The sequence below is a fragment of the Cherax quadricarinatus genome, chromosome 32 (genome assembly GCF_038502225.1).
Source record: "Cherax quadricarinatus isolate ZL_2023a chromosome 32, ASM3850222v1, whole genome shotgun sequence".
NCBI lineage: Eukaryota > Metazoa > Arthropoda > Malacostraca > Decapoda > Parastacidae > Cherax > Cherax quadricarinatus.
This window is the reverse complement of record NC_091323.1, coordinates 18,521,532-18,547,972: the sequence shown is the minus strand read 5'-3', so window position 1 is coordinate 18,547,972 and position 26,441 is coordinate 18,521,532. Positions and strand designations below refer to the sequence as shown.

At 41.6% G+C, this 26,441-nt stretch overlaps 1 protein-coding gene across 6 annotated transcripts in view; it reads right to left on the bottom strand.

Moving 5' to 3' along the window:
• GLS (glutaminase) overlaps nucleotides 1–25,940 on the bottom strand; it is a 132,889-nt gene extending 106,949 nt beyond the window's left edge. For 3 of the 6 annotated variants that reach the window (XM_070090493.1, XM_070090497.1, XM_070090498.1), the window contains exons 1-3: nucleotides 25,816–25,940; nucleotides 25,148–25,304; nucleotides 720–1,079 (exon numbers count right to left, since the gene is read on the bottom strand). In XM_070090493.1, coding sequence (XP_069946594.1) covers nucleotides 720–1,079; nucleotides 25,148–25,153 — 366 coding nt within the window. In that variant the 5' untranslated portion in view covers nucleotides 25,154–25,304; nucleotides 25,816–25,940. The other 3 variants (XM_070090494.1, XM_070090495.1, XM_070090499.1) reach the window with 3 other exon arrangements.
• Nucleotides 25,941–26,441: the final 501 nt, after the last annotated feature.

Here is a 26,441-nt window from a genome sequence, read left to right as displayed (position 1 = left end):
ACCGATAACTTTACCACTGAACTAAGTCATGTATGATTATTTATTGAAAGGTCTCTGTCTGAAAACAATGGAACGATAACGAATGAGACAATTTTAATGAAACAAAACAAATTCTACGAGACCAGGTAATGTGCTTCGTCGTCCGATTTGTAAATAATATTGCAGACTCTTTTTGTAAAAACGACGACAAAATAATTGCAACTATAGGGATGGGGGAGATTACAATCCTGACACTGTGAATCAACAACGAACGATGGTGAATGTATAATGAAGTATCAATGTGGTTTTTATTCTGCAAATGACGTCTAAAATGAGCACATAGTTGAATGTTGTGATGAGGTTAATGAAGCATATGATCCCACCTCAGTCAGAAGTGATGCTGAGCAATTTTTATCATGATGTCAATTGCAAAATGTGTTAATTTTACAAATGCAGTGCAAGTTTGTGTATCGTTATCTGTATCCCCAAAAAATACATCTTAATAAAGCTGATAATTATGCTAGAATCATTTCTGAGATAAAGGGGCAAATATTATGTAAAACTGATACATATATATGTTTTAACTTTTGTGAGGCATGAATTATGGTACGCACAGACGTGGTGATAAGGAAGTCTACATGAATGTCTGGTTAAGCTAACTGCCTGTTTCGCATGCAAATCTTACATGATTTAATGTTAAAATATTGACTTTGAAACTTTAACATTCAGGAAGCACTTACCGGGAATAAGAATGGAGTATCAGCACTAGCTTTCCTCACACAAGCAGATTCCAGGGGTTTGCTAAGGTTCACTGTGTTGTAAATTTCATTGTTACAGTTGGCCTGGGAGTTCCCATTCTCTAGGTTATTCTCGTGATGAACCCCGTTAGCAAGGTCAGAAGAGTTTTGAACTTCAGCGAAGCCATTAAGAAGGCTAGAATTGTGACTTTCATTGGCTGACGTACTTTCTGGATGAACTCCATTGACTTGGTTCGAGTTGTGGTGGGTGTCAGTGACGGGGTGAGGCATGGAGGAGGTGAGGTTTTTCTTTATTAATTCCGCAGAAGGATACAAGAGCGTGCCAAACCAAGTGGTCGGCGACTGTGGGCAAGATCAACAATGTATTATTATCAAATGGATCTGTGCGGGACAGTTATAGCTACACAAGAAATGCAGGGCCTAATAAGCAGGATCAGTCAAGCGAGCCTGGCACAAAAAGAGATTTTTCGAATCAATAACCTTGTTGAGTTAAGATGGTATACAATATTTTTTAACATCAGAACTGACTTAGCAGTCTCACTTGACCTTGCAAACATTATCCGAAGATACTGCAGCCAAATCCTACTTAAGCTATATTGATAATAAAAATTTAGGCTAATTTTCAGAGATATTGAAATAATTTTCAGTGCCAGGAAGGAAAAAAAACTGGCAGGAAATGGCAGAAATCGTACACCAAATCCAGTCATTCCTGGAGTGGAACCACAGTCGATGGCCTCCACTCCAAACCAACAGATACAGATACTAATGCCGAAAAAAAAATCCCCCCCCAGTACCAACAATACCACCAGTCCGATAACATTCTTCTTTGCAAATATACAGGGTCTAAAGCCAGCTACAAACAACAAAATACCTTTCATCCGTGGACTGCTTGCAGAGGCAAAGGCAATGTTCGCGGCTTTCACTGAGACCCACATAAAGGATCACTTGGACAACGAAGTATGGATCCCAGGTTACAACCTATACAGATGTGACAGAGTGAACAGGCAAAAGGGGGGGGTTGGCCTGTACATTGCAGAGTCACTTGTTTGCACAGAACTGCTTAATGCCTCAAATGACGTAGTGGAAGTTTTAGCAGTAAAGGTCGAGAACCAAAACCTAGTCATTGTGGTAGTCTACAAGCCTCCGGATGCAACATCCCAGCAATTCCAGGAACAGCTGTTAAAAATTGACCACTGTCTGGAAAATCTTCCAGCTCCTGCACCCAACATCTTGCTCCTGGGGGATTTCAACTTAAGGCACCTAAAATGGAGGAATATAGCAAATAATATTGTTGCAGAAAAAACACCAGGAGGCAGCTCTGATGAAAACTCACACTCACACGAGCTTTTAAATCTCTGCACAAAATTCAATTTAAACCAGCAAATAATAGAGCCTACAAGACTGGAGAATACACTAGACCTCATCTTCACTAACAATGATGATCTGATAAGAAATGTCACCATATCAAAAACAATATACTCAGATCACAACATAATTGAGGTTCAGACATGTATGCATGGAGCCCCAGACCGACAAAATGAGACTAGTCATGAGGGAGCATTCACCAAATTCAACTTCAATAACAAAAACATAAAGTGGGACCAAGTAAACCAAGTCCTAACCGATATAAGCTGGGAAGATATACTAAGCAACACAGACCCAAACTTATGCCTAGAACAGATTAACTCGGTGGCACTCGATGTATGCACAAGGCTTATTCCTCTAAGAAAAAGGAGGAGTAGATGTAAAATAGAAAGAGACAGGCGCTCCCTTTACAGGCGACGGAAAAGAATAACAGAGCGGCTAAAAGAGGTCAATATATCTGAAATGCGCAGGGAGACACTGGTCAGAGAAATAGCAAGCATCGAACTTAAGCTAAAAGAATCCTTTAGGAGTCAGGAATCGCGGGAAGAACTAAAAGCCATAAATGAAATCGAAAGAAACCCAAAGTATTTCTTCTCCTATGCCAAATCAAAATCGAGAACAACGTCCAGTATTGGGCCCCTACTTAAACAAGATGGGTCCTACACAGATGACAGCAAGGAAATGAGTGAGCTACTCAAGTCCCAATATGACTCAGTTTTTAGCAAGCCGCTAACCAGACTGAGAGTCGAAGACCAAAATGAATTTTTTATGAGAGAGCCACAAAATTTGACTAACACAAGCCTATCCGATGTTATCCTGACGCCAAATGACTTCGAACAGGCGATAAATGACATGCCCATGCACTCTGCCCCAGGGCCAGACTCATGGAACTCTGTGTTCATCAAGAACTGCAAGAAGCCCCTATCACGAGCCTTTTCCATCCTATGGAGAGGGAGCATGGACACGGGGGTCGTCCCTCAGTTACTAAAAACAACAGACATAGCCCCACTCCACAAAGGGGGCAGTAAAGCAACAGCAAAGAACTACAGACCAATAGCACTAACATCCCATATCATAAAAATCTTTGAAAGGGTCCTAAGAAGCAAGATCACCACCCATCTAGAAACCCATCAGTTACACAACCCAGGGCAACATGGGTTTAGAACAGGTCGCTCCTGTCTGTCTCAACTACTGGATCACTACGACAAGGTCCTAAATGCACTAGAAGACAAAAAGAATGCAGATGTAATATATACAGACTTTGCAAAAGCCTTCGACAAGTGTGACCATGGCGTAATAGCGCACAAAATGCGCGCTAAAGGAATAACAGGAAAAGTCGGTCGATGGATCTATAATTTCCTCACTAACAGAACACAGAGAGTAGTCGTCAACAGAGTAAAGTCCGAGGCAGCTACGGTGAAAAGCTCTGTCCCACAAGGCACAGTACTAGCTCCCATCTTGTTCCTCATCCTCATATCCGACATAGACAAGGATGTCAGCCACAGCACCGTGTCTTCCTTTGCAGATGACACCCGAATCTGCATGACAGTGTCTTCCATTGCAGACACTGCAAGGCTCCAGGCGGACATCAACCAAATCTTTCAGTGGGCTGCAGAAAACAATATGAAGTTCAACGATGAGAAATTTCAATTACTCAGATATGGTAAACATGAGGAAATTAAATCTTCATCAGAGTACAAAACAAATTCTGGCCACAAAATAGAGCGAAACACCAACGTCAAAGACCTAGGAGTGATTATGTCGGAGGATCTCACCTTCAAGGACCATAACATTGTATCAATCGCATCTGCTAGAAAAATGACAGGATGGATAATGAGAACCTTCAAAACTAGGGAGGCCAAGCCCATGATGACACTCTTCAGGTCACTTGTTCTATCTAGGCTGGAATATTGCTGCACTCTAACAGCACCTTTCAAGGCAGGTGAAATTGCCGACCTAGAAAATGTACAGAGAACTTTCACGGCGCGCATAACGGAGATAAAACACCTCAATTACTGGGAGCGCTTGAGGTTTCTAAACCTGTATTCCCTGGAACGCAGGAGGGAGAGATACATGATTATATACACCTGGAAAATCCTAGAGGGACTAGTACCAAACTTGCACACGAAAATCACTCACTACGAAAGCAAAAGACTTGGCAGACGATGCACCATCCCCCCAATGAAAAGCAGGGGTGTCACTAGCACGTTAAGAGACCATACAATAAGTGTCAGGGGCCCGAGACTGTTCAACTGCCTCCCAGCACACATAAGGGGGATTACCAACAGACCCCTGGCAGTCTTCAAGCTGGCACTGGACAAGCACCTAAAGACAGTTCCTGATCAGCCGGGCTGTGGCTCGTACGTTGGTTTGCGTGCAGCCAGCAGCAACAGCCTGGTTGATCAGGCGCTGATCCACCAGGAGGCCTGGTCACAGACCGGGCCGCGGGGGCGTTGACCCCCGAAACTCTCTCCAGGTAAACTCCAGGTAAACACACACACACACACACACACACAAATCTTCAAAATAGTGATAGAAGGCCTATGTACGACGACTACATCATCAGCATCTGGCAACTTGTCACCACACCGCTGCCAGCGCAAGTATTACTCCTCTATTGTGGTTGCATGTTGGCTCTGGATTCTGGTCTTGCATCACTGTTAGATACTGGTCACTCACTCCTGCAAGCTATTACCAGAATTAGAGTAAAAATAGCATAGATAAAGTGAAGATAGTGTTGAGGAGAGTGTGAGGAGGACAGCAGTCTAGCGAGGGGTAACGTAGTATTACTACCGGTAGTTATTAGCAGTATGAATACTTAGGAAGCTAGGAAGTCCTCTCTCAATGTGAGCAAGGAATAGGATAATAACCAGCAGTAATTGATACTTAAATCCAGAAAGGGCAATAAGTGGAGAGAGTAGCATTACGAGGAAAGACAACTGGGACTAAATATGAGCCTACACAACAGAGAGGCATAACAGATCTTTCAACCACAACAATCCCACCCCTACCCCCTAACCATCTCTCCCTCACACACATACACACACACAAGGGTAGATACTCATAGAAGCTTTAGACCCTAGTAGCAATTTCTGTTTTTTATAACTCAGAATTACTGGTATGTATTAGCAGTATCTCCCCCTCAGACCTCCCCCATACACACAAACACACACACATACACACATACACACACACACACACACCTGCACTAGGCGAATACACACACACACACGCACACATGTAAGGACCCCATTATCAAGCGGTCACTCTCCCTCAGCCTTCTTTCCCCTCCCTCCCCTTCTAATCCCATCACACACACACACACACACACCTCCCCCACTTCTAAGGGTCACTCATCCTTCTCTCCCCCTCCCCCCTTAATCCCATCCCTCTCTCTCCTACACATGCACACACACATACACAAGCACACATACACAACCACATGTGTCTGGGACAAAATGGTAACTAACATATACACTTGACACAAACACGTACTCCCCTTCCCCTAACCACCTCTCCCCCTCCCCCTAGCCACCTACCCCTCCCCCAAACCATCTAACCCCTCCCCCAAACCATCTAACCCCCTCCCCTCAACCACCTCTCCCCCTCCAATAACCATCCTCCCCCTCCCCCATAACCATCCATCCCCACTCCCCTTAACCATCCATTCCCCTCCCCCTAACCATCTCTCCCCCTTCCTTCTGTGGAGCAATGGGGCAACCTAGAACTAGGATGAGAACAAAGGGCCCGAAGGATGAATCTGGGAGGGAGGACTGGGAGGCAGAGCTCAAAAAAAGGGAGGAAGACTGGGGAAGGAGGCTAGATGAGCTTACAAGGAAGATGGAGGAGAGGTTAGTGGCAGAATCCAGAAGGTGGGAGCAACATGCCACAGTAGCAGAAGCCAAGATACAGAGATTAGAAGAGGAGCTGAGACATCTGAAACAGCCTAGAGACAAAGATATTACAGAAGTAGCATCAGCGATGTCTACATCAGACACAGACAATGGGTCTGAAGGGAGCATGGAAGCTAAACTGTATACAGAGGTCCTATCAAACCCACATGGGGCCAAAACAAAGACAGGGAGCACACTAGGACAGAATGAGAGGTTGGAAGACAGTGAAGGAACTAGGACATGTGCAGACACTTGTGGGGGCCAGGAACAGGTGAGCAGGAAGGACAAACCAATGAGCATAGCGGCCACAGCTAGGGAAGGGACTGAAGGAAGGAACACTCCACGGGAAGGAACTAAAACACCTCAGAGGATGCAATGAGAGTCACAGTGGGAGGTGGAAAGGGAGAGATCAGTTTTTGTCTATGGGCTAGATGAAGCTAAAGGGGAAACTTATGAGGAAAGAAAGCAGGAGGAGAAAAAAGTGATTGAAGGTATCATCAAGGTGATAGGCGAGGGAGACATGACCCAGGTGGCAAATTTTCGGAGAATTGGGTGGTTCACAAAGAAAAGGAATCGGCCTCTCAAAGTAATTTTCAAGGCAGAATCAACCCAAACCATGATCCTGCAGGAGAAAGCACTGCTGAAAGGCAAACAGGAGTTCATGAGTGTGTACCTCGATCGAGACAGAACACAGGAGGAAAGGATGATACTGAAAGAGAGAGTGCAAAAACGAAAGGAGGAATGGGAGGAAATGAAAAAGGAGAGCAGAATAACCCAGGAACAGGTGGAAGGACAAGCACACCCCCCAGAAACACCTGCAGGAGGACTCCAGCCACGACACCCCCAAGGCAACTGAACAATCCAAACCAACCATCACACACCGATCCCTCTGTTCCCACCCCCCGCACCACGAACCCTACCCCTACAGCAACCCCCTATGGGAGCTCTTCCTCCACCTCCATTGCAACCCCCCATAGGCCCCCACCAGGGCTCCTGCTCTCCCAATCCCAGTATTCCCACATGACCACAGTTACAGTATTAGAACAGAAGTTGAAGGTTTGGTACACAAATGCGGATGGATTAACGAATAAATATGAGGAATGGCAAGAAAGAATCAATGAGAAGTCCCCAGACATCATAGCAGTTACAGAAACAAAACTCATGGAGACAATAACGGATGCAATCTTCCCACCAGGATACCAGATCATGAGGAAAGATAGAAGGGGCAGAGGGGGAGGAGGGGTTGCTGCTCGTAAAAAACGATGGAAATTCGAGAAAATGGGAGGCATAGACGAGACAGGAGAAAGGGACTACATAGTAGGTACACTTCAGTCTGGGGAGCACAAGGTGGTCATTGCAGTGATGTATAATCCACCACAGAACTGCAGGAGGCCAAGAGAGGAATATGAAGAGAGCAACAGAGCAATGGTGGACACACTTGCTGAGGTGGCAAGAAGAGCTCACTCCAGCAGAGCAAAGTTGCTGGTTATTGGGGATTTCAACCACAGGGAGATTGACTGGGAAAACCTGGAGCCACATGGGGGTCCCAAAACATGGAGAGCCAAGATGTTGGATGTGGTGCTGGAAAACCTCATGCACCAACATGTTAAGGACACTACCAGAGTCAGAGGGGAGGATGAACCAGCAAGATTGGACCTTGTGTTCACCCTGGGCAGTTCAGACATTGAGGACATCACATATGAGAGTCCCCTAGGAGCTAGTGACCACTTGGCTCTGTGCTTTGAATACATAGTAGAGTTGCAAGTGGAGAGAGTAACAGGAGTTGAATGGGAAAAGCCTGACTATAAAAGAGGGGACTACACAGGGTTGAGGAACTTCCTGCAGGAGGTTCCGTGGGACAGAGAACTGGCAGGAAAGCCAGTAAATGAAATGATGGAATATGTAACAGCAAAATGCAAGGAGGCAGTGGAAAGGTTTATTCCCAAGGGCAACAGAAACAATGGGAAGACCAGAATGAGCCCCTGGTTTACCCGACGGTGTAAGGAGGCAAAAACAAAGTGCAATAGAGAATGGAAAAAGTACAGAAGGCAGAAAACACATAAAAATAGGGAGATCAGTCGCAGAGCCAGGAACGAGTATGCACATGTGAGGAGGGAGGCCCAGCGACAGTATGAAAATAACATAGCATCGAAAATCAAGACTGACCCGAAACTGTTGTATAGCCACATCAGGAGGAAGACAACAGTCAAAGACCAGGTGATCAGACTGAGGACAGAAGGTGGAGAACTCACAATAAATGATCAGGAGGTATGTGAGGAGCTAAATAGGAGATTTAAGGAAGTTTTTACAGTAGAGACAGGAAGGGCTCTGGGAAGACAGCACAGAAGGGAACATCAAGAGGGAATATACCAACAAGTGTTGGATGACATACGAACAACCGAGGAGGAGGTGCAGAAGCTGCTAATTGAACTTGATACCTCAAAGGCGATGGGGCCAGACATCTCCCCATGGGTCCTTAGAGAAGGAGCAGAGATGCTGTGCGTGCCCCTAGCCACAATCTTCAACACATCCCTTGAAACTGGGCAACTACCTGAGAAATGGAAGACAGCAAATGTAGTCCCCATATTTAAGAAAGGAAACAGAAATGAGGCACTAAACTACAGACCTGTGTCTCTGACATGCACTGTGTGCAAAGTCATGGAGAAGATTATCAGGAGGAGAGTGGTGGAACACAGAGAACGGAACAAGATTATAAATGAAAACCAGCATGGGTTCATGGAAGGCAAATCCTGTGTCACAAACCTTCTGGAGTTTTATGACAAGGTAACAGAAGTAAGACACGAGAGAGAGAGGGGGGGGGGGTTGATTGCGTTTTCCTAGACTGCAGGAAGGCCTTTGACACAGTTCCCCACAAGAGATTAGTGCAGAAGCTGGAGGATCAGGCGCATATAACAGGGAGGGCACTGCAATGGATCAGGGAATACCTGACAGGGGGGCAACAACGAGTCATGGTACGTGAAGAGGTATCACAGTGGGCGCCTGTTATGAGCGGGGTCCCACAGGGGTCAGTTCTAGGACCAGTGCTATTTTTGATATATGCGAACGACATGGCGGAAGGAATAGACTCTGAAGTGTCCCTATTCGCAGATGATGTGAAGCTGATGAGAAGAATTAAATCGGTTGAGGATGAGGCAGGACTGCAAAGAGACCTGGACAGGCTGGACATGTGGTCCAGAAACTGGCTTCTCGAATTCAACCCTGCCAAATGCAAAGTCATGAAGATTGGGGAAGGGCAAAGAAGACCGCAGACAGAGTATAGGCTAGGTGGACAAAGACTACAGACCTCACACAGGGAGAAAGACCTTGGGATGACCATAACACCCAGCACGTCACCGGAGGCACACATCAACCAAATAACTGCTGCAGCATATGGGCGCCTGGCAAACCTGAGAATAGCGTTCCGATACCTTAATAAGGAATCATTCAAGACACTGTACACTGTGTATGTTAGGCCCATACTGGAGTATGCAGCACCAGTCTGGAACCCACACCTGGTCAAGCACGTCAAGAAGTTAGAGAAAGTACAAAGGTTTGCAGCAAGGCTAGTCCCAGAGCTCAGGGGAATGTCGTACGAGGAAAGGTTGAGGGAAATCGGACTGACGACACTGGAGGACAGAAGGCTCAGGGGAGACATGATAACGACATACAAGATACTGCGGGGAATAGACAGGTGGACAGAGATAGGACGTTCCAGAGAGGGGACACAGAAACAAGGGGTCACAACTGGAAGCTGAAGACTCAGACGAGTCACAGGGACATAGGAAGTATTTCTCCAGTCAGAGTCGTCAGGAACTGGAATAGCCTAGCAAGTGAAGTATTGGAGGCAGGAACCATACATAGTTTTAAGAAGAGGTATGACAAAGCTCAGGAAGCAGAGAGGGAGAGGACCTAGTAGCGATCAGTGAAGAGGCGGGGCCAGGAGCTGAGTCTCGACCCCTGCAACCACAATTAGGTGAGTACAATTAGGTGAGTACACACACACACTCACACACTATTTCTAATAGCGGTGAATAATACTCTTCGAGGATGTCTTTACTGGGTTCTTGATAGAGGCAGTGTGTCTAGGTTTGCCCGGGGCCAGCCAGGGAGAGAGAGAAGGCACCTCTTGTTTGTAGGCTGTCTGCTGAGTGAGGACAATGTAGGGTGTTGCATGAACTAAAGGTAAGCCTATAGTCACCAGGCGGAAGCACAGTTCTAAACCGGTTTCTCTCTCACAGGAACAGGGCACTAGCACAAAATCTAAAACATATATATATATATATATATATATATATATATATATATATATATATATATATATATATATATATATATATATATATATATATATATATATATATATATATATATATATATATATATATATATATATATATATATATATATATATATATATATATATATATATATATATATATAGGGGTACCACCTCTATAGCTGGAATGGGGACAAAACATGGGCAAAAATAAACTCCCCGCAGGGAGGGAAGAAAAAAGGGGGGTGTTAAAAACATCGTGTTTCAGCACATTGAGCCTTGGTGGGCGTCACTGCATGCCTTCCTGTGTCTGGACAGGTACTACAACACATCAGAAGACATCGCTGCAGCTGAGCTACTTAAAGGGGTACGGTCTTGTCTGGAACGGTGAAGCAGTCGCCGTGCTGTAGTCGCTGCAGGATTCACTCAACCTGGAACAACCTGCTGGTGCCCTCGAGTGAGGCGTCGTCAGAACTCAGCATCTGGGTAAGACTTCTGGCCGTGCGACTCAGGAGGACTCTTCTCGACTGGTGCTGTCGCAGGGGCAGTCACTGCCGGGATCTCTGCTCACCACAGCTTAGTGCCGGCGAGAGGGTGAGTCGCAGCATGGGCGACTCAGGCGTATCCGGGAGTCGTAGCAAGGACGACTCTCTGACTTGACGTCTACGAGAGCGGCGAGCATAATTAGGTACTCTATACAGGGTGTTCAGACGACTCACGTACCTGATGCCTGGACTGACTAATGTCAGTCATCGACTGGTTACATCGGGGTGACATGTAACACAAGGTGTTACAATGTTCTGGGCTCAGACCACACCGTGGTCTACACACTCATCTGGGCTCAGACCACCTCATTGGAACACACGGGAAATTTGCACATCCACACTGAACATGCGTTAATATTATTACAACATGGCATCCGTGAACGTGTGAGAACACAAGTAATGGAACACTGACTGAGAGGAATTAACATGTGACATTACGATACTGGACTCTTTCAATATTTCTCCTCTCAACTGTTCTAGACATGACTGAAAACACCTTAAATTGCTGACTATGAAATTGCAAATTAACACTGTCGATGTGACATCATGGGTGATGTCAGGCATGACGTCATGAGATGACATCATGATGTAACGTCGGACAGACGTCCTGACTGACGTCGCGAGGTGACGTAGCGAAGTGACGCCAGGCAGACGTCTTGATGTCGTGAGGTGACGTCCTAGGTGACGTCATGGGATGCCATCCTGGGGTGACGTCGTGAGGTGACATCAAGCTGCAGACAACAGCATGTGGCTTGGACATCTGGTTTGAATAGGCATGGACAACACGTGCCTTGAACATCACGTGGCATGATTGTCTACATGGCCTGGTACAATATATATATATCTATATATATATATATATCTATAGATATATATATATATATATATATATATATATATATATATATATATATATATATATATAGGAAATAGAAAAGTAGAGAGTGTGGTCAGGATGTGTTTAGGTTACCTGTATATGTGACAGGTTGGTATAGCAACTCCAAGAGGAAAGACAATGTAAAGTGTGTGGAGAGCATGATAAACACTCTCCGGTACTCTTGTCTTGGAATGTAGCAGATGACAATAGTACGTATAGAATTAATACCATAGACATATATGAACAAATGTAAGCACCTTGTATCAACTACCGGTAGCAGTTTACAAAAAAAAATATGATTTTCTGCAATAAGACAATGACAAATTATAATGGTAATGATACCTGTACATCGAAACAGACAAGGATGAAGGTTGCATCGACATTGGTAAGTTTGTTAACTATATGGAGTGTAATTTAACGTCTTATATTCTAAGAGGATGAGTGGTACTGCCCAATAAACTCGCCTCTCATGGTAAAATATTAAAATGTTATGGATTTGTCTATCTGAATAGCTGTAAGGATATCCGTAGCCTTGCTTCCTTAATAAACTTTTGATCCTGAACTCAACAGCCTCTCCAGCATCTCGGGACTATCTCCGCACTAGATCGTCTCTTAAAATACACCAAGAAAGTAAATAACGCTATTTGTGTTGTCTTTCGAACGCCCTACAATGCATAACGAAATTACAAATGAATGTAGTCATTATGTTTTGTAATATTTGATATCATTATGTCCTGGCCAAAAATTTGAATATGCGAGTATATTCCGCTGTACACTGACAGGTTTTCCAGTCCATCCACTTAACTATATCACATCACACAAACTGAAGTGATCGTGCGTAATTTAATTTTTATATATCGATTTAAAAACACTAAATGATGATTAAATATCAAATATTAATTTTTCGCTGTATTGTGTGGTTGGAATTTGTTTTATACTCCGATACAGTTTTAATTTCCTCGAGTTTTCTATACTGGGGTAATTGAAATTTCTCTTCGTGTTGTTTTTCGCGACCCATTTAAAGATTTGATCGGTGTCTGCTTGGAGTCTTGCAGTGTCTTCGATGGATGACACTGTTATGCAGTTTCGGGTGTCATCCACAAAGGAAGACACGGTGCTGTGGCTTACATCTCTATGTCAGATATGAGGATAAGGAACAGGATAGGGGAGAGTACTGTGCCTTGTGGAACCTAGCTTTTCACTGTAGCCGCCTCTGACTTTACTCTGTTTACGATTACTCTTTGTGTTCTATGTGTTAGGAAGTTATAGATCCATCTACCAACTTCTCCTGTTATTTCTTTATCACGCATTTTGTGCACTATTACACCATGGTCACACTTGTCGAAGGTTTTCTCAAAGTCTGTGTATACTACACCTGCATTTTGTTTGTCCTCCAGTGCATCTAAAACCTTGTCATAGTGGTCCAACAGTTGGAACAGGCAGGAGCGGCCTGCTCTAAACCCATGTTGCCCTGGGTTGTGTAAGTGATGGATATCTAGGTAGGTGGCAATCATGCTTCTTAGAGCCCTTTCAAATATGTTTATGATATGGGACGTTAATTCTATCGGTCTGTAATTCTTTGCAATTGCTTTACTGCCACCTTTGTGCAGGGGGCTATATCTGTTGTTTTTAGTGATTGTGGAATGCCCCTGTGTTCATGCTCCTTCTCCATAGAATACTGAAGGCTTCTTGTGGTTCTTGATGAACACGGAGTTCCACAAGTCTAGGCCTGGGACAGAGTGCATTGGCATGTCATTTATTGCTTTTTTGAAGTCTTGCAGTGTTAGGATAATATCGGAGGATTTTCAATTGGCCAAATTTGAGTCTCCCTCATAAAAAAATTCATTTAGATTTTCGACTCTTAGTCCAGTTAATGGCTCACTAAACACTGAGCAAGGATCCAATACTGGATGTTGTTTTTGCCTTAGATTTGGCATAAGAAAAGAAATATATATTTTTTAATTTTATTTATGGCTTTAAGTTCTTCCTGAGTTTCTTGTCTCCTGTATGATTCCTTAAGCTCAAGTCCAGTATTTGCTTTTTCTCTGACTGGTGCCTCCCTTCGTATTTCAAATATACTCGCCCCTTTCAGCAGCTTTGCGATTCTTTGCCTTCGCCTGTATAGGGAGCATCTCTCTCCTTCTAGTTTACATCTTCTCTTCATTTTTCTTAAAAGAATGCGCCTTGAGCATTCCTCAAGTGCCACAGAGTTAATTCTTTCTAGGCAAAGGTTTGGATCCATGTTGTTTAGGATATCATCCCAGCTTGTTTCATTTAGGACATTGTTAACTTCATCTCACTGCATGTTTTTGTTATTGAAGTTGAATTTGGTGAAGGTACCTTCATAACTGGTCACCTTTTGCTGGTCAGGAGCCCTGCACATACATGTTTGCACCTCTGTTATATTGTGATCTGATCGTATTGTCTTTGATACTGTTACGCTCATCATAAACACCCTTAAAAACAAGGCAGGAGACATAAACAGCTTGCCTGCTTTTATGTACAAAAAAGCTTCTCAAGTATTGTCACCAATTATTGCAACGCTCTTTAACAAATCCATTGAATCAGCTACCTTCCCAACAATCCTCAAAATAGCGAGGGTCACTCCGATCCACAAAGTAGGTGACCAAGCTGACTTGAATAACTGTAGACCAATATCTAACTTACCACTGCTCTCTAAAATCTTTGAAAAATTAATTCATAGACGGATCTATTCCTACCTCGTCTCACACAACGTATTAAACCCTTGTCAGTTTGGATTCAGGAATAATAAAAGCACGAATGATGCTATCATACACATGCTAGAACTAATATATACAGCACTCGAAAAGAAAGAAGTCCCGCTGGGCATTTTCATTGATTTACGTAAAGCTTTCGATACAGTCGACCATGAACTGCTATACTCCAAATTAACGCACTATGGTATCAGAGGCCACTCCCTCAACTACCTAAAATCATACCTTAGTAACAGAACTCAATATGTGTATGCAAATGATGCAAACTCTTCCACCCAACCAATCACAGTAGGAGTCCCACAAGGAAGCGTCCTTGGACCACTCCTCTTTCTCATCTACATCAATGATCTACCGAATGCATCACAGCTGCTCAAACCCATATTATTTGCACATATGACACTACATATGTCTTTTCCCACCCAAACACAGTCATACTAGCAAACACAGTCAATGCCGAATTGCAGAAAATATCTGTCTGGATGATGACTAATATACTTACCCTGAATACTGATAAAACCTATTTCATTCAGTTTGGAAACAAAGCTGCAAATGATCCGATTAACATAACGCTAAATGGATCATCAGTCACAAGACTCACAGAGGGAAAATTCCCAGGTATCCACCTTGACAGTAGCCTTAAGTTTCGGACACACATATAACAAATCAAGAAAATCTCCAAGACTGTAGGCATACTATTAAAGATAAGGTACTACGTTCCACAATCAGCTCTCCTGGCACTGTACCATACACTCATATACCCTTATCTTACATGTGGAATTTGTGCATGGGGATTAACAACATCCAATCACCTAAAACCCCTTATAACCCAGCAAAAGGCAGCAGTAAGAATGATAACGAATTCCCACTCCCGCCAGCATACTCCACCAATTTTCAAAAGTCTCAATCTGCTCACCATTAAGAACATTAACAACATACACAGAACAATACACGCAAATATAAACCCTCCACTCAAACTTCTCCTCACCAACTTAAACAGGACACATGACCACAACACAAGACACAGATCCCTTTTTGATATACCTCGTGTCCATATCACACTGTGCAAAAACTCTATGCACATACAGGGCCCTAAAATATGAAATTCATTACCAGAAGATATTGAAGTAACCCAGTCTGAAAATCAGTTTAAGACTCTTCTCAAAAGCCACTTAATCACCCTAGACTAAACGCTAAATACTCAGTACACACATACTCACCTATGTACTCCCACATCATAACAATCACTTTGAACCTTTTATCCATTGTTGACAGGAATATAATTGAATCATTGTTTTCACAAAAAGCATTTTAGACTATATGAATATATCCTTTGTCTTATACAAAATTAATTCACTTATAATTAATAACCTGCTGTTCAACTATGAAATAATTACTATCCTACTGTACAACTATGATATAATTCTTAGTGTTAAGTAGTCTGTAAGTCAATAATGTTAAGTTGGCCCATAATGCCTAGGCATAATAGAGGCTCTCTTTGCAACCCACTATTGTAAATATAAAATCTCAATGTACTGTTTGCAAAGACATAAAATAAATAAATAAATATATTTCATATTGGATCATCATTGTTGGTGAAGATGAGGTCTAGTGTATTTTCCAGTCTTGTTGACTCTATTATTTGCTGGGTTAAGGTTGCAGAAATTTAATAGCTCATGCATGCATGAATTTTCGTCTGAGCTGCCTCCTGGGGTTTTCTCTGCTAAAACATTATTAGCCATATTCCTCCACTTTAGGTGTCTTAAGTTGAAATTACTCAGCTGCAAGATGTTTGAGCAGGAGCTGGGAGATTTTCCAGATAGTGGTCAATTTTGAAAAGCTGTTCCTGGAATTGTTCGGAAGTAGCATCTGGAGGCTTGTATACAACCATAACGACAAAGTTTTGGTTTTTGATCTTTACTGCCAAAAACTACATCATTTGAGGTGTTTAGTAGTTCCGAGCAAATGAGTGACTCTGTGACATACAGGCCAACCTTCCCCTGTTGCCTGTTAAGTCTGTCGCTTCTGAATAGGTTATAACCTGGGATCCATATTTCGTTGTCAGAGTGATCCTTTACAAAGGGCTCTCTGAAAGCCACAAACATTGCACTTGACTCAATGAGCAGTTCAGTAATGAAAGGTATTTTGTTGTCTTTTGATAATGTCGTCGTACTGATGGTATGTCTGGGGGCTTTGTTGGCACTAATATCTGCTGTTCTGGAGTGGAGGCCAATGACTGCACCTCCACTCCAGAAGTGTTCTGAGTTGGTATAAGATTGCTGTCATTTTTTGCCAGTTTTTTCTTTGTAGCACTAAAAACCTCATTTCTGGAGTAGTTGTGGCTCTCCTGGTTTTCCCATGGTTTGGGTGATCTGTATCTTCTTGTCCCTTCTAGATGGTGTGCTTGACAATATTCGTTGTAGCATTGTCTTTCATGGACTGACAAGTGACACATTTCTGAGTGAAATAAATTACAAGAAAGAGTTGCATTCTCCTGTTGTCATGTGGGCGTGGCATTCTCTGGGATGGTCAAAACTGCATGTCCCACCTGTTTTTCCAGATATTCCATGCCTGCAGATACCCAAGGCATAGAACTTTTATAAACTGGATTCCTGTTTACCAGGATTTTTTGTGCCTGCATTCCCTACTGGTGAATTATTTTTTTCTGTTTCCCATTATCTACAGGCCCTGTACTAATATCAGTGCCTCCACCAGTTTTCACTGGTAATGTATCAATACTTTTCCCTGAAGAATCATCCCTTTTTATTCCATCTCCAACAGTATTGCTACTTCGTAACTCTGGAATTCGTATAACTTTCTTTTTACCAGTTACATCACCAGGGCCACTATCTCCATCTGATACATTGTCCTTCAGGACAGCACCAGAACCATCTGATGCAATGTCCTCCAGGACAGCAACAGCACCATCTGGTGCACTCTTTCATGTCTGTATTCTTACAAGTACTGCTCATCAAGACAGCAGCAGCACCACTGGTGACAGCCCCATCTGACCCACTCCTTTTATTTTCTCAGCTGTTATACAAGATTGTTATGTTTTCTAAGAAGGATAATTTTTGTTGGTGTTCCTGTCTCTTGATATGGAAGTAATTTTCTCCCACAGGTGCCTCTCGCTTGGGAAGACCCAAAAAAAAAAACATTTTCCTCTTTTAATATCAATAGTGGTTGATTGTTTAAAGTCTGTACATGACCCATGGGACCATTTTCCACAGAGACTGCATGCAATCCACGCAAGACATCACGTGTTACTCTTGCTGCAGATTACACAGATTTTTATGATGGTAATGTATACTGTAGTTTGATATATATAATTTTATAGATTTTTTATAGTTTTAGTATCCCATACATCAAACTACTGCAAAAGTCTACTATAAAAGTATTTTGTTTTATATGTTGGTATATATACTTTAGTGTGATATATAAAATTTTTATAGATTTATATAGTTACAGTATTCCATACAACAAAGTTTTCTCCTGGTACACTTGAACAGTTCTCCTGGGTAAGTTGCCTAGGGTAAAAGTCTACTATAAAAGTATTTTGTTTTATATGTTAGTATATATACTGTAGTTTGATATACATAATTTTATAGATTATAAAGATGTTATTATTTTTATTTTTATTATTATCTGACTTGCGTGTTTGGTGAACTGGTGACTGCTGGCAATTTCTACATACTGAGGGTACTGGTGGCCTCTGGCACCTCTTTTACGGCCTGATTTGGGTTTTTAATATATCACTGTATTTAATTTTTCTAGATTTTTCCAACTGCATCACATCAACAAATGCTACTGTATCACTGTTGTTAGCTACGGTAGAGCGACTGGCATAGCAAGTTTACTGGAAAAATATTTGGCTTTCTGCTGTGTATATTGCAACCATTGCCAGCTCTACAATTTTTACGTATTTCCACAAGTAACTGTATACTTTTCGTATTTCCATAAAAAGAAAGAAATTTCTAGATTTTTCCTTCTACCACATTAAGTACCACTGCGACAGTTATTAGCTATGGTATACCTGGAGTATACCTGGAGGGGGTTTCGGGGATCAACGTCACCGTGGCCCTGTCTGTGACCAGGCCTCATATTGGATCAGGGCCTGATCAACCAGGCTGTTACTGTTGGCCGCGCATAAACCGACATACGAACCACAGCCCGGCTGATCAGGTACTGACTTTAGGTACCTGTCCAAAGCCTTCTTGAAGACAGCCAAGGGTGTATTGGTAATGCCTCTTGTGTATGCTGGGAGGCAGTTGAACAGTCTTGGGCCCTAGGCACTTATTGTGTTGTCTCTTATCATGCTAGTGGTGTCCCTGCTTTTCATTGGGGGGATGCTGCATCGTCTACTGAGTCTTTTGCTTTCATAGAGAGTGATTTTCGTGCGAAAATTTGGTACTAATCACTTTGGAATTTTCCAAGTGTATATAATCATGTATCTCTCCCGCCTGTGTTCTAGAGAGTACATGTCGAGGAACTTCAAACGTTCCCAGTAATTTAGGTGTTTTATCGCAGTTGTGTGCTGTGTATGTTCTCTGTACATTTTCTAGATCAGCAATTTCACCTGCCTTGAAAGATGCTGTTAGTGTGCAGCAATATTCCAGCCTAGATAGAACAAGCGACCGGAAGAGTGTCATGGGCTAGGTATCCTTAGTTTTGAAGGTTCTCGTTCATCCTGTCATTTTTCTAGCAGATGTGATTGATACAATGCTGTGGTCTTTGAAAGTGAGATTCTCTGACATTATCACTCCCAGGTCTTTTACATTAGGTTTTCGCTCTACTGTGTGGTTGGAATTTGTTTTATACTTCGATATAGTTTTAATTTCCTCACGTTCTTCTTTATCGAAATATTTGAAGTTTCTCATCACTGAACTTCATAACTGTGTTGCAGAGGTCTGACCTCTGCAACACAATTGTCCTCAAAGATTTGTTAAGTTATGCCATAAATTAAGGATAGATCCTGGACTTCACCTTTCGAAAGCAGACAAAACAAATGCAATAGTAATTATGGACAAGGTAGATTATAAGGGAAAATAACATATTATTAGAAGAAAGGGGAACTGACGTGCCTCTTAAAAGCTTCCGCTACAGTGGTTAGTACACACAGGGCGTCCCGAGATGTTAACAGGAAGGTCATGAGGCGTGTCACCCACACTTGACATTGGCTGCATCATCCACAGGACTTGTCACGCACAACCAGCAGCTTTACCATAGCAACACAAGCCCAAAACATTACACCAACTGAACCATAGCAACATAAAATCAAAACATCACACTAGTTCAACCATAGTAACACAAGATCAAAACATCACAATAGTTCAACCACAGCAACACAAGACCAAAACATCACACTATTTCAACCACAGCAACACAAGATCAAAACATTACACTATTTCAACCACAGCAACACAAGACCAAAACATCACAATAGTTCAACCACAGCAACACAAGACCAAAACATCACACTATTTCAACCACAGCAACACAAGACCAAAACATCACACCAGGTAACGTGCGGAAACACACTGATAACTTAACCCAGCAAACACAGCAATGATATATAAAAATAACGTTGATCGCCGAGTTTAAATTGTGTTTTTTTTAGGATACAGTTCCACACCCTTCAAGAGAGGTACCTTGAGGCTGGTGAATAGCTCTTGATCCAAGGAACTGGAGCTACTGCCCCCTTCCTAATACCTGGAGCATACCTGGAAAGGGTTTCTTGGGCCCCCGCCCCCGCGGCCCGGTCTGAGACCTGGTCTCGTGGTGGATCAGCGTCTGGTCAACCAGGCTGTTACTACTGGCCACACGTAAACCGATGTAAGAGCCACAGCCCGGCTGATCAGGTACTGACTTTAGGTGCCTGTCCAGCGCCTTCTTGAAAACACCCATGGGTCTATTGGTAATCCCCCTTATGTACGCTGGGAGGCAGTTGAACAGTTTTGTGCCCCTGATACTTGTGTTATCATGGCGCTCCTGCTTTTCACTGGGGAAATATTGCATCTTGTGCCGAGTCTTTTGCTTTCGTAGGGAGTGATTTTTGTGTGCGTTTGGTACTAATCCCTCTAGGATTATCCAAGTGTATATCACCATGTATCTTTCTCGCCTGTGTTCCATGGAATACAAATAAAGGGACTTCAACCGTTCCCAGTAATTTAAATGCTGTATCGTACTTGTGTGTGCCGTGAAAGTTCTCTGTACACTCTCCAGGTCAGCAATTTCTCCTGCCTTGAAGGGGGCAATGTACAGCAGTATTCCAGCCTAGAGAGAACAAGCGATTTGAAGAGAATCATTATGGGTTTGGTGTCCCTAGTTTTGAGGGTTCTCATTATCCATCCAATCATTTTTCTAGCAGATGAGGTAGATACGTTGTTGTGGTCTTTGAAAGTGAGATCCTCTGATATTATCACTCCCAGGTCCTTCACATTAGATTTTCGCTTTATTGTGTGGTTAGAATTTGTTGTATACCCTGATACAGTTTTAATTTCCTCAAGTTTTCCATATCTGAGTAGTTGAAATTTCTCTTCATTGAACTTCAGTATAGGCAGTATAGGTGTCTACCGGCAGTATATATAGCTTGTCTACTGGCTTCAAATTTTCAGAACCGGTGTATCCTAGTGGACAAGTTCAGCTTGTTACTGAAGTGTATACATGCCACTTGAACAGCTGTACCACAAAAAAGTAAGATACATTTTGTGTACAATAAACTGAGAATGCCTTGTATGATCGGCTTCAAACTTTCACTGTTGGCTTATTTTTACTCAAGTGAAGATTTGCTGTATTTGTGGACTATGCAAGTCCCAATTTTATTAAATAAATTGGGATAAATAATGCGATAATTAAAGGACGCCTCGTCTGAGTGGTATCAAATTTTCAAAGGTGGAGTAACTTAGATGAAGACGCGGATTATTCTTGGGCTGTATAGATGTCAGTTTGCCACTTACTGAAGAAATTGTGATATTGGTTACCATGTGAAAAATTTTCATTGTTTCTTTTGATCAACGTCAATCCTTCAGCACCGATGTATTTTACTTACAAGATTCAGATTTTAATGATTCAGATATTGAAGATTTTAAGGTACATGTGCTAGACTTCTTGAATGTCTTTAGCTAAAACTTTTGAGTCTCTTCAAAGTGACGGTCCCCAGCGCCTGAACCTCTTGAGGGTTCTGAGGTTCAACTTCTACAGTTCTTGTGTGGGTTAAAGACTAGAGGAGAGGGGCACATCTTTCTCTGATCAAGCAGCGTCCGAAATAAATCCAGTTACTCTTACATTTCAGTCGTGAACACTGTTTTGATTTATACTCTATAAGTCTGTATAAAACTAGACTGAATACATATAACTCAGCCAGGTTATCAACATTTTTAAGATTGGTTAGCGTCTCGTTGTGTACCTGAGAAACCATGTCTTTTCCATAAATATTTGTAAGCTTTGAGGGGCCCCCGGCACAGATGGTAATGTGATTGTTCTTCTTTAACCCCATAAAGCAATACGTCCACATAATAATGTTTCTTTTCTTTTTTAATAAATTTTAGTGCATGTGTTACTAAAGTGTCTAAACAACCTCATCTATTTACTCGACATCAGGTATCCCCAGAGGGATATCTAGAGTAGCTCGCTGAGCATTATATTTTTCTTCCAGTTTCTTTTTCGTGAAATGACTAGCGAATTCTTTAAACATTCATTACTGGTATATCTCGCCTTTTTTTTAACACGGAACAGGTACAGGTAGGTTCGCCAGGACATCCTGGCCCAGGTCTTTTCCATGTGGTGACCCGGCCATAATTAAATACATACATTCATATAATGCCTTAGTGACTGTATCTTCGGTTCTAAACTCGGCTCTTAATCAAACAGACTGGAATTAGATTAAGTGAACTGTGACTGGAATAAATGGGGGGTACAAATAACGAACATAAAGTATGTCACCAAAACAAAACTCGCATCAATGGATTCAATTTTGATAAATTTAGACTTGGAAAACATACGGGAGTACTGGCTTGGCTATAGAGTTGTAGATGGCTGGAACAAACTCCCGAGTAGCGTCATTGGCGTGAGAGCTCTGGATAGCTTAACATAGGTTGGACGGGTATACGAGTGATTGTGGTTGGGTGAGTTGAGCCTGTCTAGCATGGGTCAATAGGTTTACTGCAGTATTCTTTTATTAAGTTCTTATGTTATCATTTAGTCCCGGAGTGAGGAAATTTGCCATCTAGAGGGGTCACTATAGCAGTAATCTGCTGCATGGCAGTCATCACTGTTTACAGTAAAAGACCATGGTTCAAAACTAAATATGCATAAAATTCACCTTCAGTACACGTTGACCGCACTACGTGATAATGGCACAGACGATTGTATTCCTGTGTGGAATGGGTTAAGCAAACTCTTTCCACATACTGCACTAAATCGCCCGTGATTGGTATGGTATCGCTAAGAAAATTTTGCAGAATAATGAATGCCTCGCGAGCAGTAGCTCTCATAACTGTTCATAAAAGGTGTTAGCATATATCTGTACGAATACCAAATAGAGAAGAATTTATCATAAAATTAAAGTGTTAGAAATCATATTGTAAATTCACTTCAAGCTGTATGTATGTTGAGCCGCAATCAGTGGCTCCCCGGGTCGCAACAACACCTGAGGACTTGCATATAAATGGTACAGTCCCCTGGCATCCAGAGTTAAGATACTATGATTAGGCTTTAACATTAACAGATAAAAAAAAACGGTTCTTCACCTACGCACATACAGGATTAACTTATTTTTACCCCTATGCAACTTTCATTTCTGACTTACAAGTTGTGTTTAAGTTGCCCTGGTTAACAGTAAGATCTTTGTGTTGCAACTTAGATTAGATACCGTGGAAATGTTAAACTTAACAGATGCTCTTTTGCAGATTTATATTTTAATTATATATATATATATATATATATATATATATATATATATATATATATATATATATATATATATATATATATATATATATATATATATATATATATATATTCAACAAACCGGCCGTATCCCATCGAGGCAAGGTTACCTGGAGTTTACCTGGAGAGGGTTTCGGGGATCAACGCCCCCGCGGCCCGGTCTGAAACCAGGCCTCATGGTGGATCAGGGTCTGATCAACCAGGCTGTTACTGCTGGCCGCATGCAAGCTGACGTACGAACCACAGCCCGGTTGGTCAGGTACTGACTTTAAGTGCCTTCTTGAAGACAGCCAGGGGTCTATTGGTAATCTCCCTTATGTATGCTGGGAGGCAATTGAACAGTCTTGGGCCCCGGACACTTACTGTGTTGTTTCTCAGTGTACTCGTGGCGCCCCTGCTTTTCATCGCGGGAATGTTGCATCTCCTGCCGAGTCTTTTGATTTCATAGGGAGTGATTTTCGTGTTTGGGTTTGGTACCAATCCCAATCCAAAGTTTTTCCTTTTAAATTTGGTAACTTGTACAGAAGAAGAGGTTACTAGCGCCTTGCTCTCAGCATTTTAGTCGCCACTTACGACATGATCGGCTTACGGAGGAAGAATTCTTTTCCGCTTCCCCATGGAGAATTTTAATTATATGTCAAGATGAAATATTATTTACTTTTACATGAAATTTGTTTCCCAAGACAATCTGCTGATGCCAAAATCACATAAAGTTCTTGGTAAGCCAGAATTAACTCTATGTTAAGACTCAGTTGTGAGTTGGCACTAGTCAAGGGTAAGTTAATCTAATAATAGATGGCATAAAGTTGGATGACAAGAGCCCGTAAGCAGTTTTTGTTAGTCGATATAAAATATATTGCATTTTATATTAAATATTATTACTAGTAAGGGTAAGCGCTAAACTCGCATGGGTCATAGAACGCATGGGTAATGCGAAGCAGACCGACCTTACTAATGCATCTGTCTAACCCATCTTTAATATTTAAAAATGATTTACCTCGGTAATTATACTTAGTGTCAACTTATAAACTATTGCCCCTCAAAAAAGTACTTCTGTTTATTTTCTAAATTTATCTCAACTGAATCCATTCTCGCAGGTTTTGTTTGTTAGATATTTTCAGCACTATGTATGCTTCAGAAAAAATCCTAATGCATAATTTTAACTGTTTTCAGGGAATGGACGAGATCTGAAACCAAGGTCAAGCATAAATTTATCCCTCGCTCCACCACTGTAGTCTGACGGCTATAATAACTTTGACAACTCTTTTTCAAGATACATTTGCAAGCGTACAAAGTTACTGCGTCAGCTATAAGTTTCTTTTATAGCTACACTCTCATTACCAACATTAATGTGATACCGACAAGTAGTTGGGTAAAGACAAAATACAAAAACGACAGCATTTTTGTGGAAACGTAATGCTCCTGGGACCATAGTTACTCCAAGGTCTCAAAAAGGAAAAGTTTTAAATAAAATGTTCCGGTGTTTGCATTTTCTCTTTTCCCAACTAGTCCGTGATAGACGTACCTCTGAGTCTAAGTTATTGTCAATGTTTCAGAAAAAAACAATAATAAGATATAGTAATTTTTCCCCAGGAATGGGTGGGATTCGTCTAATTACAACGTTCAGTTAATTAGATGCTCTGCAATCTACATTAATCTTTACAATTTCGTTTCATTCTTATATTTTGAATTTTGGGTTCTTATATGACAAACGATCATTTCCATTTTTCTCAAAATAACTGAATGCGGGTTATAAAAATTATAAATTCAACTTACCGCCATTCAAGAGAGATGTTGATACCCGGGTGAAGTGAGGAGTCTTGTTGACACTGTAGTAAGGTCACTCACTTCACTATTTGTACGTTTGATTATACAATCCAATCACCGTAATTGGAATTTCACAATATAAATAAGGTAATTATTATTATTTCACCTGCAAATAAAAAATCTAAACTTAATAAGTTGTTAATTCTCACAGATGTATATTCGAGAAAAATATTAAAGATATAATTCTTGCTAAAATTAAAATTTACTCAAAGATATGAAGTGCAAACTTCATTAATTAGCAATAAAATCTACTGCACACCATTCTAGTACCTCGTTCATATATTACAGTGAAATGACTTTTTGTTTAGTGCAAATTATTTTTTTAGGTTTCCAGCTATTCATATACCAGTATTAAAAGTTAAAATAAACAAACAATACGCCTACACTACAAATATTGCGACCAGCGAGCACATTGCAGGCCAAGACACTACTGTTGGCTCAGCAACACCATAGCTAAGATTGTCTCAGAGAAGGGCAACATACCGAAAGAAAAAAATATGCGCACAGCAAGCCCAGGGAGACGACCATTATGGTACAACTGGCTGGTCTGTCTACTACTTGACCTTCTCCTTGTTAGTTCTTACACTGAAATACACACCAAACTGACTACTACCAACCTTTTAACTCACTCGGGTACACCCTGGCTGACCTTGTACTTTGGCTGTGTGCAGTAACAAAATCCGGTCGCTTCAGATATTAAAATAACTTTGGTCTTGAACCCTGCCTCAACTCCCAAGTCTCGCCCCAGCCAAACACACCTTCACAATCTCCGACATTCATTGGTTGAAGTTCTCACAAGCCACGCCCACAATCCCACAAAAAACGCTCTCATTGGTCGAAATGAACGCGTCCTGGACACACATTGGCTGACTACGTTACGTAACCAAACACATGAAAGTCAGCTTAAATTAACAATGTAACCAACTCAAAATATTAAACAAATACTTGACCAAAACAAATTTATACATCCAAACTAGTATTTTTTTTTTTTGCGTGGAGATTCTAAACCCAGGCATAGTAGTTTTTATACATTGCATTTTTGTCCGCAATTTTATATTCAAGAAGAATTCATAAGCAAAACTGAAATCGTTCCAGGATTGTGAAAATTGCATATCTTGAAAAAAATTTCTATTTGCAGTGGTGGGATAACTTGTAGCATTTTATTACTGCATTATGTACATATGCACAAACATTGCATATATATATATATATATATATATATATATATATATATATATATATA